The 13,906-nt window shown below is 38.5% G+C and overlaps 1 protein-coding gene across 2 annotated transcripts in view; it reads left to right on the forward strand.

Annotated features, from left to right (window-relative positions):
* The first annotated feature begins 5,812 nt into the window (after nt 1–5,812).
* The window catches only part of kdm3b.L (lysine (K)-specific demethylase 3B L homeolog), a 40,330-nt gene continuing 32,236 nt past the window's right edge, over nt 5,813–13,906 (forward strand). Inside the window, exons 1-5 of one of the 2 annotated variants that reach the window (XM_018252290.2) lie at nt 5,813–6,227; nt 9,244–9,411; nt 11,359–11,472; nt 11,573–11,681; nt 12,217–12,341. In XM_018252290.2, the coding sequence (XP_018107779.1) occupies nt 6,060–6,227; nt 9,244–9,411; nt 11,359–11,472; nt 11,573–11,681; nt 12,217–12,341 (684 nt within the window). In that variant the 5' untranslated portion in view covers nt 5,813–6,059. The remainder of the gene's footprint in view (nt 6,228–9,243; nt 9,412–11,358; nt 11,473–11,572; nt 11,682–12,216; nt 12,342–13,906) is intronic. The other variant, XM_018252289.2, reaches the window with a different exon arrangement.

Raw genomic sequence — 13,906 nt, forward strand, 5'->3', positions numbered from 1 at the left:
TTTAATAAAGTCCTACAAGCAATGTTGTGCCTCCTTTTATTTAACATTTGTACTAATATGTTGTTCAGCTAAATCATCACTAACTGAATTTAGGCTTTGCATATTACAATTGCCTGGGCTGATCTTTTCCCAGAATTCCCTTATGCAACAACAGCAGACAGTCTGTTTTTGCCCCTTATCTTTTCATTTAGGGTTTGGGGGGAGTTGGGAAAACATTGTGTGCCATAATGCCTGTTGTGCACTGCTTGCTGATATTCCTCTGGTTCTAAATGACCACCCATCTAGCTAGCACCACTCCAGTGACACCTTGGGAGTCGTTTATAAACACTGGGCAAATAACCTATTGCAACCAATCAAATTGTTGCATTTGTCGTTCTACCTGCAACTGCCTGAAAAAAGCCAATCACCAATTTCTATGGGTGATTGTCCATGGGCAAATTTGGCCAGAGTCGATAAATGAGCCCCCTTGTGCCTGCACAGAAATCTTGCTGGTAGTGCAAACTTGCAACACCAGAGAAGAGTGGGGCACTTGATCAGTTCAACCATACAGAAAGTGCTATGAGAGTAACCTTAGCAAATGTTGCCTGTTGAACATAATAAATCATACAGCAGTCTTGAGATTTTAGAAAAATGTATGAGAACAACTGTAGTCCCTTTCTAAACAATGCACAGGTTTTATAAACATTTACGTGTACTGGTGCTGACTGCATTTTAGTTTGAGACCTTTAAAATTGTTTAAAAAGTCATCTGCACAAAAGGTAAACATTCAGAAGACGTACACCTACTAGGAGGCTAGATACTACAGGAAAAATGGGGTGCTCTAACCCACTGCTACTCTTGTCATTGTTTTAATATTAAGATGGGGCTGAATGCTTGATAAACCACCATACCATAGCCCATATCTTCGTTATTGGGTTGCACATAACAGGATCACCAAGGGCTCTATACCTAGTGTAAATAGGTAGGGGGAGAGTCAGCAACCAGACTCTTTTTCAGACTCAAATGATTTCAGTTTATACAAACCCGTCGGAGCCCATTCGTAGTATCTTAATCCGATCGTTCGGCCCCAGGGCCGAACATTCGGATTCATCCGATATCGCCCAGCTGTTAGTGGGCATATCGGGTCAAGATCCGCTCGTTTGTTGACTTTGCCAAACGAGCGGATCTTATAGTGTATAGCCACCTTTACTTCTGCAAGACGATTTTTACATAATTTGTCAGAAGCAAGATGAGTGTAGGCTGCAGAGACTGGTGTGTGGCCTAGTCTTCCACTAGGGATTAAGGCAATAAGAGCATTTCTTAACAAAAATGGGGGGAAAATGATTGTCCATGCTTTAATTCTATTGGGGCAAATTCACTAAAGGGCGAATTGTCACCAGTGTCCGCTTCACTACATTCTGCACCACTACTAGGCGCAAATTCATTACCACTACGCTTATTCACTAAAATGCGAAGTTGCGTCCTGGGCGCGGAAACGCTGACTACTTTTCGCTAGCGATACTTCTTCAGCATTTTTTAGAGAAGATTTGCTAGCGTTCGTTTGTGCCAAGCGAAAATTTGCTAGTAGTCTTACGCTTAGGTCAATTTGAATGGGGGAGGAGTATAAAAGTTGTATACATTAGAGATGCTGGTGGAAATGTTTGAAGTGGCCAACTTTAATTACAAATGTCCAAGAGAATAAAGACATACTGTAAAAGCTCCTCTAATGCCCTAGACATGAGCCCACCCTAAAATATATATGGCATGCCCCTCAAATGTGTTTGAAAAGAAAAGTCGCCAGTGTTTTTTACACTTTTTATGACTTTCTGGCGTACAGGATATGATGTCACTGACAGATTGAAGAAGACGTAGCTTCATTTCAGCAGTTTGCCAGGTCTAAAGTGGTGATGGAAACTGGCGAAAGAGGTAACATTTAGTAAAATCCGCACTTTAGTGAATTTGCGGAGCAATGACCATTTGCCAGAGCGAAAAGTCGCCTGGCAATAGAGTGTGAACGAACACTAGCAATGGTCTATTTCGCTAGTGAATTGTCGTCTGCACCTGTTAGTGAATTGGCTATGTCCCTGCATATTGGATTTCTGGTGAATTTTCACTAGCGACTGCCACTTCAACCTTTAGTGAATCTGCAATAGCAGATAGACAGGAGCCGACAACCACGGGTAGTATTAAGATAAAAAAACATCTTTATTTCCAAGCATCTTTAAAAACACAAACAGGCATCCTCCTGGAGCTCTTTAGCTAAACCATGTCGTGTCTAGTCACCTGACGTGTTTCGTGCCTCTCTTTGGCACGTCATCACTATATCTGCCCCATAGTCGGGAGTGCATCTAAAATCAAGTGTTCTCTCAAGGGCTTTTGCACTTAGGGTGTTGACTTAAAGAGGTAGTTCACCTTTAGCTTTTAGTATGATATAAATGGTGAAATTGGGAAAATTTGCATTTGGCCTTAGTTTTTATAATTTTGTTTTTATTATTTAGCTTTTTGTTCAGCAGCTCTATAGTAATTTCTGGTTGCTGGGGTCCAATACCATAGGAATAGTAGGTAGATTGAATAGAAATATAGGTCATAAAAAAAGTAGTAATAATGACTTTGTAGCCTCAAAGAGCAATTGTTTAATGGATGTCGGGGTCAGTGACCCTTATTTGAGAGCTGGAAAGAGATAGAAATGGAAGGCAAGTAATTCGGAAATTTAAAAAGACTAATTATAAAGAAGCTATAAATTGTCCATTCTATAATATACTAAAAGTTTGCTTAAAGGTGAACTACACCTTTTAGGTGATCCCACATAGTCACTTGTTTTGTGTTGCATGTTGATAGCTACAGAGTTTTATGGTTATTTACTCCAAGAGCAAATAACAAAAGGGAGCTCCTATCATTCCTCAACTTGCCTCAGCGCCAGGCAGGATAGCAGGGATGGTAAAAAGCTGCTCCTGGTAACTTTCTAAGAGTTGATTTTTAATTTTAGCTCTTCTAGCTCAGTTGCACTTTCTGCACTAATTATGTGGTCCCTACTTGTCCCTGAAGAAGTACAAAAGGGTAAGTGATGCATACTATCTGCATATGTATGGGGCCCACTGACGCACCCATCTGACCGATAGCCATACAAAAATCAGCCCCTTTGGGCAGGTTTGACTTTCACGTTGGATCGGACTGCATCGGCTGACTGTTTGTATTCAGGTCGTTGTAAACCAGATATCACCCAGCATACGTGGCCATGCCAGGGCAAACAGATTTTATAGTGTATGGCTGACTTAAGAGAAATGCATAAATTGAAATCCCAGGTAAGTAGCTTTACATTAATAGTGACTCTCTTTTGCCACTGAGCTGCCTATACTACTAGTTTGTAAAAATCGCAAACTGGTGAGTTAGAGCATTATGGGTAATATAGTTTAGATAGGACATTGGGATTAGAAAGGATTCATGGGGAAGGAGTGAGGAGGTATATACAGCAAACTGTAAGTATAGATTTAACTCTCCACTAAATAATGTAAATAAAAGAATGCAAAGTTGTACCTGCTGTCTGCTTGCAAATGCACCGAGCTTGTCAGGTAAAATGGAGTTGTTTGCAGGTACAGACAATTATGATATAATTTGTATTACTGAGACTTTGTGGGAGGAAATGCTAACTGGGCTGTAAACTCAGATGGTTTACACACTTTTTAGGAGAGACAGAGGGGTTAATAAAGACAGAGGTGTTAATCCTTATGTAAAGCCAAAATTCATACCATACACTAAAGAAAAGACCTGAGATAACACTGGGGTGTGTATGGAAGCACTATGGGTAAACATTTCAGATGGATTTAAGTTTAAAAATTATCATTAGTATATGCTTGTATGCTACAAACAGCTCAGAGGAGAATGAAGCCCAGCTACTTTTACAAATAGAAGCAGCTTCACAACTATGTCAAGTTGTTATTATGGGTGACTTTAATTATCCAGACATGGACTGGGGTAATGGGGTTGTCAAGTCAGAAAAAGTTGTAGGTTTGTATACTGTATATGCTAAATGACAACTTTATATTGCAGCTCATTCAGGAACCTACTAGATATGATTCTCTATTGGACCTTGTAATAACTAATAATACCAAACTTATCTGTAGCATTTGTGTGGGTAAACATTTAGGGAATAGTGATCATAACATGGTCTCTTTGAGAGTGTGTTGTAGAGACAGATTTTAGATGTACAGACTTATAAGGGCATGTCTGCAATACATTAACTGGAAAAGAGTTCACAGGGTTGAACACAGAAGGAAAATAAAATGTCTTAAAAATTGCTGCTTAATAAGTATTCATATCAGTATATTCCCCTTGTAAGCAAGAAAAGGCCTCACAAAGCAAGAGGTTAAGGTTGTTTTCTATAGAAAAAAGATGCTTGCGAGGAGTCCTGATTATGCTTTTCAAGTAAATTAGAGGACATTATAACCAGATAGCAGGGAATCTTTTGGAAGAGATTTTGTTGGTGTTTTTATTAGTACAGGTATGGGACCTGTTATCCAGAATGCTCGGGACCTGGGGTTTGTGTACACAGTGCAATGCAGTGAGTAGTACTCTGACTTGTATGTGGGAAAAACCAAACAACTGTTACGTATGCGCAGAACACATGAGCCAACTACTCTGGTCAGGACTCGTGTACCTAAATTTAAAGGGAAAAAAAGGACACATGTTTGAAGACTGCCATGTTCACATTCTGGACAGGAAGGAGGATTGGTTCGAAAGAGGGGTCAAAAAAGCCATATACTGTATGTGAAAACAGAAAAACCAACACCTTGCCTCCATGAGGTCTCTGACCCAATGCTGGTTGTCCTAAACAGATTATACTATTTGGAGTAAGATTCCAGCGTATATAACCAAAAATATTTTTGTACAGGTCATTCTGAATTGAGAAAGCCAGTCGGATGACTAGCGAAACATCTTCAAGGAAAAATAAAAATAAAGCCAGTCCAGTTGTTTTGACTTATTACTATAGATATACCATGACCTGGAGGAACGAGAACATTCACAGACATGCTACTAGTTAATATTCTTAATTTGTGAGTTTTAATATCAAAACCCTACAACAAAAAGGACATAAAAAATACAATGGTGCACACAATGGAACAAAAGGGAACTGTGTTGTGCTGTAGGGCCTGGTTAAGAAAATGATTGGAGCAGATGTTAGATTACAATGTTGACCAATTGTAACTACAGAAGAAGCTACGGAGGTATATAGGGGCCCCATGAGGCCCTTATGTTACAGTGTTGACCAATTGAGCAGAGGCGGAACTACAGAAGAAGCTACGGAGATATATATATATAATTTATATAGAAGTTATATAAATATTGGTAAAAACAGGTCAACCTCCAGACATTTTGGGGGCCTGAAAAATAATTTGCTTTGGGGCCCATTAATATCTAGTTACATCATTGCAATTGAGTATTTGTCAATAGTGTATGGCTGCCATGTTTGGAACCCAGAGGCCATTTTTCTTCTAGCCATAAATATGAATGTTCTACATAGATTTCACTGCTTTACCACTGGGCAAACAGAATACGAGCTGTAATAAAGAAACTTGTAGGATTAAACCCGTCTCTCAGTCTTCCTTGACTCCTTTTCTGATTGAATTTCCATGGGCAACTATAGGCTTCCAGCAAGGCAGCCATTTTCTTGTGAGGTGGGTTGAGCTTAGGGAGGAGCGGCACACCCGGTGGCTATTGGCTAGGCCTGCTATGGGGAAGCGCATGTTATAACATACTGAAAACCACAAGGGGCGCTGTAGGCAACGGGTTTTATTATAACTCGTAACGCGTTCGTTAGTGTATCGCAGAAATATATATCCTTTGCTTCTATTTAGAAGGGGGAGTGTCCGTTCCACCGGTGTCATGTACACTCCACTCCACAAGGGGCGCTACGTTCGTTTTCCGACATTGCAGCGCTACTCCTATCCGCACGGGGCGCTGCCGGCTCCTCGGAATGTGCTCCCTGCCGCACGGCGGCGTTGTTGTGTAACGCGTAGACCCCGGGTGCTTCCGAGGCCTTTATCCGAGCGTTTGTTGATCTTGCTCAGTGTCTCGGACGTCCAATGGCGGTCCCGGTTTCCCCAGTGGGGAAGAGGCTTCGGTTTCTATTTGACGAATCGGCCTCCGGGCGGGAAGGGGCAGCAACTGATCCGTCCACTCCGCTGGGGAAGCGGGCCTGGCAGGGCGGGACAGTGCGGGGCCTGAAAGGAGCGGTGCCCGAAGAGCTTGCGGTAAGTACCATGCATGGGTTTATGGCGGGGGTGACTGTCACTCACCCGCTACCCTGCTGTGAGATATTGGCTTGCTCCTGGAGCCGCGCAACACTCGGGCACGGGCTTCGGTGGAGCAGTGTCTGGCCTATCGCAATATTTGGCTGGCAATCCTTCCTCTTACTGACTGGCACACAGTGCCCTATCCGCCCGCCTGCAACCCCCCTCTGTGCTGACAGGCGCCATTCCCCATGCTCCCCTCTCTGTCTCTGCTCACTTGTCAAACTTCCATGGCGTGAGGGGCACTCAGTCTGCACTTGTTCATTTACACTTGTGTCGGAGAATAGTGGGAGTTTTAATCCAGACAGACACACTCTTGTGCCTTTAATAAGCTTCGTGCCTGTTGTTCCTTGGATGACAGACTTCATTAAAGTTACCTATAGACTATGGGGGCGGAGCCTTCGAGGCTTTAAACAAGAGAAAGTTTGTTATGGTGCGGAACAACAAAGCTGCTGTGCTGGCGCTTCCCGAGCCTATTGCTGACATGTTCTTTCTTTTAGTTCTATAAAAATAGATTCCACCTTTTCTTCCTCTTCTTACATGCCAAGAGCCCTTATTTATGTGCACTCACTGTTATTATTGGTGACACTGATTAAATACTTTTACTTATGAGTGCACATGTGTCTCTACCGAATATTACAGACTTCCACTTGTAGCTGTATGTATTGCCCTCACAACCAAAAAGGCTTAAAAGTGAACTTTCAGCAGAACCTGGGGTGTGGCCAGTGGCATGTGACTGTAACAGGGGTGTGGCTAAGACACACGAAAACCCATCATGGCGGTTGACGTATTTGTGAATGTCTTAAATAAAACTGCTCTACCATCACTTTTTGTGCCCTCAAACATTATTAATGCTATGCCACAGTACATTTATTATCTGAACAAATTCTTCATTTCTGTGTGTACAAACATTTAATCAAAGCCGTTCCCCTTTTATTAAAAAAAAATTACACATAAAATACAGCATTACGTCTGAGTGAACACACAAATGCAAGACTACTTTTTGCCCCTTATTGCTCAACTTAGACAGTAAACTCTACAGGGCAGAGACTTCCTTCATGCTTGTTTCTTTAATGCATTTACACTTAATCACAACTATTGGTTTCTTCTATTCGTTTATTGTACTGTTTACATAAGTATATAAATAAAAATATAATATATATATCCTGCAAGAACGATCCGCACTCTCAGGTCTTAGATAAAAAAGGCCTCGGAGGAGGCCGAAACGTTAGTCTCCCATTTTACAATACATTTTTTTATTTTTTATCTAAGATCTGAGAGTGCGGATTGTTCTTGCTGGTTATATATTTGAATTTTAGCATATACAAATTAGGGGTGGGAAGGGAAAAGCATTTTTACTTCCTTGTTTTGTGACAAAAAGTCACGTGACTTCCCTACCCACCTCTAATTTGCATATGCAAATTTGAACTCGTTTCGGACAGGCAGAAGGATTCAGCCGAATCCTGCTGAAAGCCTGAATCCTGGCCGAATCCCAAATCGAATCCTGGATTCAGTGCATTATATATATATATATATATATATAGATATATATATAGAGATAGAGATAGAGAGAGATATATATATATATAGATAGATAGATAGATAGATAGATATATAGATATGTGATCCATTATACAAAAAAACTGAATTACTGGAAGGCTGTCTCCCATAGACTACATTTTATACAGATAATCCACATTTTTAAAAAGATTTCCTTTTTTTTTCTAATAATAAAACAGTACTTTGTACTTGATCCAAATTGAGATATAATTATTCCTGGAAGCAAAACCAGCCTATTCGGTTTATTTATTGTTCAAATAATTTTTTAGCAGATGTAAGGTATGAAGATCCAAATTACATAAAGATCCCTTATCTGGAAAACCTCAGGTCCTGATCATTTTGGATAACAGGTCCCATATCTGTAGTGTTTGGTAAAATTGTAGGCATTAAAAATATCCAGTGGTGGTTGGCGTTTTGTGAACCCTAATGAAATGACCAATGACATGATCTGTCCTAAAACAAGATAATGAGAATAAATTGAGTAAAAACTAAACACTCTTACAGGTATGGGATCCATTTTATCTGAATAATACAAATTTGTAAAAATTTCCTTTTTCTATGTAATAAAACAGTACTTAATACTTGATCCAGATTAAGATATAAATAATACTTATTGGAAGCAAAACTAGCCTATTGGGTTTGTTTAATGTTTACATGATTTTCTAGTAGACTTGCGGTATCAAGATCCAAATTACAGAAAGATCCGTTATCCAGAAACCCCCAGGTCCCGAGCATTCTGAATAACTGGTCCCATACCTGTAATATATTGAGGAAAATGTGACACTGACAAATTTGAGTATGTGAACCTTTGCTTTCAGTAACTGGTTTGCCTCACTTGAGGAGCATGAACTGCCCACTCCAGTTCTTCCCCAGCATTTCTGCAGGATTAGGCTCACACCTTTGACTCCTTGGCCATTCCAAAACATTAACGTTATTTTGCTGTAATGCAGTGTTTGCCTTTCACAAACTTACAACACTTTTAGTTCAAGCCAAAATGTTAGATTTTTGGTCTCATCCATCCACATAACATTTTTCCAATAGCCTTCCGACTTATCAAGCTGTAGAAAGGCAGCAGTGTTACCTGTTACTTTTTGTGGTCTGATGAGGATCGATAACTGCTTTTCCTCAAAGTCCTCAAAATCTTCCACAAATCTGCATTGTTCAGATCAGATTTAGATATCAGATAATCTGATTTCTGTTCTTTAAATAAGGCAGGGACTCTAAAAACTTTCAAAAGCCACTGTAGTTCTTGGTTTTAAGGAAGAAGAAAAGAAAATATATTTTAAGCTTTATTTTCCTTGACTTTTTTATGTAAAAAACAAAGTGAAGGGGAGACATCGGTTTGCATACACGACCACAAGTAAATAATAGTAATTAAAGGTACAAGCATGTGAAGTGCATTTTAATGTCTCAACAGGTCTATGTGGAGTTTGATGAGAAAAGTTACAAGCCAAACTCATGGGTGCAGGTTCACGGGGAGGATGTTTTGGTTATCCTGATAGAAGGACATCTGGTTTGGTCTCCAAGAAAAGAGCCGATGATTATTCAAGGAACGAAAGTCTGTCCTACTCATTGGCCGGCTTTAGTAAGTTATATTCTAACTAAATTTAAAAATCTATTCCTCTTTTTTTTTTTTTTTTTTATGAGATCCTAAGCACAATTTTGTAAACCATTTGACAGTATGGTGACTCTATGATTATGTTAGTTCTCCGTGGTACTACTGTTTCTGGTCACAGCAAAAATGTTTGAGCCAAAATACAATCTCCATACCAGGACTACTATCAGGGCTACAATGGCTACACCAGTCAGGGGACCCGTGACATTGGGGGCCTAGAGAGATTGGAAGGTGCAGGTTGCAAACGGGAAGATTTTCCAGGGGGAGGGCCTATGTGGATTGTGGGTTGGGTTTTGACATAAAGGGTGTATGCATGGGGCATTTATTATTTACTGGAGCCCCATTTTGCTTGTTGGCAGGGCCATAGCCCAGTGGGCCCAGGGTACCAATGAGATAGTTGCGGCCCCCTGGTGGAGAGCTCTACTAACTTGCATTGTAGTATGGGGGCCCAATGATTACTGACGTTGGCTTGCTGTTCTACCTCACATTGTTACTTGAATTTTTAAACCCATTTAAAAGTTTATCGACATAAATTTGTAATGTATGCATTGCCCTTCTTATGACACAGATTGCAATTGTTTCCATTCAAATAAAGGCAAAGGAAGGGTAGTGGTCAGAGAAGCAGAACATTTGAGCAAGATGAAACTGCAAGCATCTTATAAGAGATGGAAAGCGAAGTAAATATTTTTTAAAAAATGCATAAAGCGTTTTTTAATATGCGGTCTGCAGTAAATCCATATTGAAATCTCTGCTGCACTTAAAGAAAACGTACACCTTTAAAATGTCAATGTACATTTGCTTAGAATGCTATTCTGTTGCAAGTTACATTCATTCCAAGAAATGAAAAATGTATTCCCCTAATATAATGAATTTTGTAACAAAATAAGTCTCTATTTTCTCTTTGATCTCCTGCACTGAACAGCCAGAAAAAGTTACGTTTCTAACTTAATTGGCTTTTGGCAGAGAGCCCAGAATAGATGCCTAGATACTTTTGTAACTTTTGTAATAAAAGATAAGCAGGTCTCTTGGGAGAACTTTGACTCACAGCTTGAATGGAAATTTGCAAAACTGTAATAACACATAAAAACCACAGAAATGTATTCAAACTTTCATAAGCTGCCAAATCTTTTTGTCCCTCTTTCTATTTAAAAAATGTTGGGAGGTTTGAGTTTACCAACTGTGATCCAGTTGGCAGAACGTTTCACAAAAAGTAACTATTCTGATATTGCTTTGCTCAGGAAGATATGGCAACCGCTATGATGCTTTTCATGCCTTACCTAAAGCAACATCAGAACAGTCCTTTTTCTTCTCAGTCACAGTTGGAAAACTGACCAACAAGTTGTGCTGTTAAAAAATTAATTATATTGGCTGTATGCATTTTCTTCATATTTTGTAATCTTCAAAAAAAAAATTGAAAATGGTGCTTTAAATACCACTCTTATTTTTTATTTTTTTTATTTTGAAGGGATTCTGTTATGGCAAAACCTTTTCTTTACAAAATGCATCAGTTAATAGCTCTCCTGCAGAATCCTTTACTGAAATCCATTTTTCTACAGCATAAGGTTTTTTTTTTTTTGGTTTTTTTTTATTTCATTTTTAAATTTGACATGGTGCAGTAAATGTTTTGCCCTGAGGCCTTTTGGATACACCTGTGTTTAAGATCTTAATAACTAGAATTCTTTTCTTCTAAACCGAAAACATTTAGTTAGATTATTTGTATTTGTACTACCCGTTTCCTACTTTTTCCTAGAAAAGTTTAACAAAACACGGTTTTAATTAAAGAAAAAAGCAGATTTTTATTCATTAATAGCCGAAGGTACTTTTAAATTCTTGCTATTTTTTATAAATGATAAACTAAAATGTTTATAATTTGCTTCTGTTTACCATTATAATAATGGTTATTGTTATTATCAACAGACCTATACTCCACTGGTGGATAAGTTGGGCTTGGGGGGATTAATGCCAATAGAATTTCTTTTGGAAGAAGCCCTACATTTCCTACAAGATGCCAGCTCTCTGAAACTTTATCAGGTATTGCAAATGTGTTGCTCTCTTGTTGGGAGATTAATTTTAATGTGATATGTTATTGTCCTGTGCAGCAATTTATCTTACATTTCTGTTTTAATTGCAGCAGATGGGAGTAGACAGTCATAAAATGGTTTTGAAAGAGCAGCCGTTGTTAAAGGATGCAGTGACTTCTGTGCTCAATTCAAGGAAAACACAAGATCTCATTTTAAAAGGTATATGTACTCTCGTTAATGGAACATTTATCCTTTTATGTAACTGTTCCTCTATATTTTGTCTCACACTAAAAGCACAATGTTTAAAGGGCAAGTAAAGGCAAAAAAAATAAAATCCCATTTTTACTTTCTGTAATGAGAAAGAAACCCATCTCCAATATACTTTAATTAAAAAATGTGCACTGTTTTAATAAGAAACCTGACTGTATGCAGAGAAATTCCCCCTTGACTTACTCCTGTGGATAGGGATTGTCAGTCCCTAATTGCTGGGCAGGGAAACAATCAATTCTTTAGACACTTTAGACACTTAAAAAAAAAAAAAAAAAGTCTATAAAATGGGGGGGTGGGGGTTGCAATCATTCGCGGCATTTAAACCCTATAGGAAATTACAAATAGTACAACTGTAAAAGAAAATGTAAACAACTTTCCAATACAGATTTCAATGTTTTTTTAAGTGTATATATAATTGTGATTACAGCTAAAATCAGTATTTGTGCAAAGCTGGTCTTGACAATTAATGGCAATTTTTTTGTAGGTGTTTGCAGTATTCAAGGTCAAGAAGTTAAAGTTTATCAGCCGGATACAGAGATGCCATGGTCTTGCGGAGTTGTGACCCATCAGGATCTTATTACACGTATGATAAATGTTTCAATGAATGAGGTATGCTTTGAAGTCAATTTTAAGTCTTTGATTTTTAAGAATCAGCTCAATATACTTTTTTCATGCCCATGCAAACTAACTGTTGACAATTTGTAAGATGGACAGCCACAGATTCTAAAATTCATTGTGTGAAATTGATTTTTTTTTCTGTTTTAAAGAAGAATAAACAGAGCTAGGTTATGCCCCTCACATATCATTTAATTTTTTGCCCATTCGCACAGCTTTAAATTGGTTTGTACAGTGTGGTTGATATCTTGAGGATGATTTACGATTGGTAACTTGTACAGTACTGAGTCGAAACTACAGTTCTGATCATTTCCGACTTAACAATTTGTTTTCCATGCTGTAATTATTTTTCTTTCTCAAATTTTTATTGGTTTTCCATCTTTTATAATACACGCTGGTATATTATATGATAACATGAGTGAATCATACAGATATCATGAAAATTTAAGATCTGCTATAGATCAGTGGTCAATAGTTATTTAAAAGCATATCCAGAGTTTAACAATAATGCCAAAAGTTATACAATTATCAGATCACTTATAAGGAATACAAAAAACGAAAAGAAGAAGAAAAAAAAACCAAGAAAACCAAGTTGCCTATGCTATGTGTAAATAATAGCCTACCTTTTTCTAAAATCTATAGCGACAAATGATTAGCTGGTAGTGTGTCTCCATACCTATATTCCAACCAAGGTTGCCAAACTAAGCACGTGTGTCTAGGGTTATACTAGGAAGCTTTTCATTGACGAATATCCAATCTAATTTCACTTTCACTTTAAAGGGGACCCGTCACCCAAAAAAAAATATTCAAAATCCTATTTTATCACATTAGTCCAGCAAAATGAACTTTAATTACACTATATACATTATTTGTATCTTGTTTTCCTTCAATCTGGGAATTCATAAATATAACAAGCAGACGGGAGCCATTTTGTGGACACTGTTATTAAGACAAGCCTTGTATCATCTCAGAATCTTGTTTGTGCAACATAATGTGTAACCTGATGTCCATCCCCATGTACTGGCTACACAATTAAATGGTGAAGAGAATGGCTGAATGTGTGGAGAGCAGTGACATGTAGGAAGTGCTGAATTGAAATTGAAAGTAATTGTCTGCCCCGCCTCTATGCCCATGGCATAGAGGCGGGGCAGACAATATTTGATTGATAGCTGAGATTTTTAAATGAGCTTACAACAGCTATGAATACTTAAATAAAAAATAGAAATTGGATTTCATGTTTAATTTGAAAAGGACTTTTATTATACAGATTTGTGTGTCTGGGTGACAGGTCCACTTTAAGGAAATCTTCTGCTTCCAGGATTTGGTCAGGGTTTGTCTTGCTGCAAATAAGATGAAATTGACTTGTATCTGAGCCCTGGTTAGCATATCTGGTATTGCTCCCAGTAGTACTTCATATTGGTTTTTCCTCAAATTCACATGCAATACTGATAATAGTAAGTTCTATACTCGAGTCCCGAATCTAATTGCCTGGGGCAAGACCACCATGTGTGTCCCATTCTGCCTAGTTCAGTACAGCCTTGAAAAAATGTTACCCGGAG

The sequence above is a fragment of the Xenopus laevis genome, chromosome 3L (assembly GCF_017654675.1).
Source record: "Xenopus laevis strain J_2021 chromosome 3L, Xenopus_laevis_v10.1, whole genome shotgun sequence".
NCBI classification, from domain to species: domain Eukaryota; kingdom Metazoa; phylum Chordata; class Amphibia; order Anura; family Pipidae; genus Xenopus; species Xenopus laevis.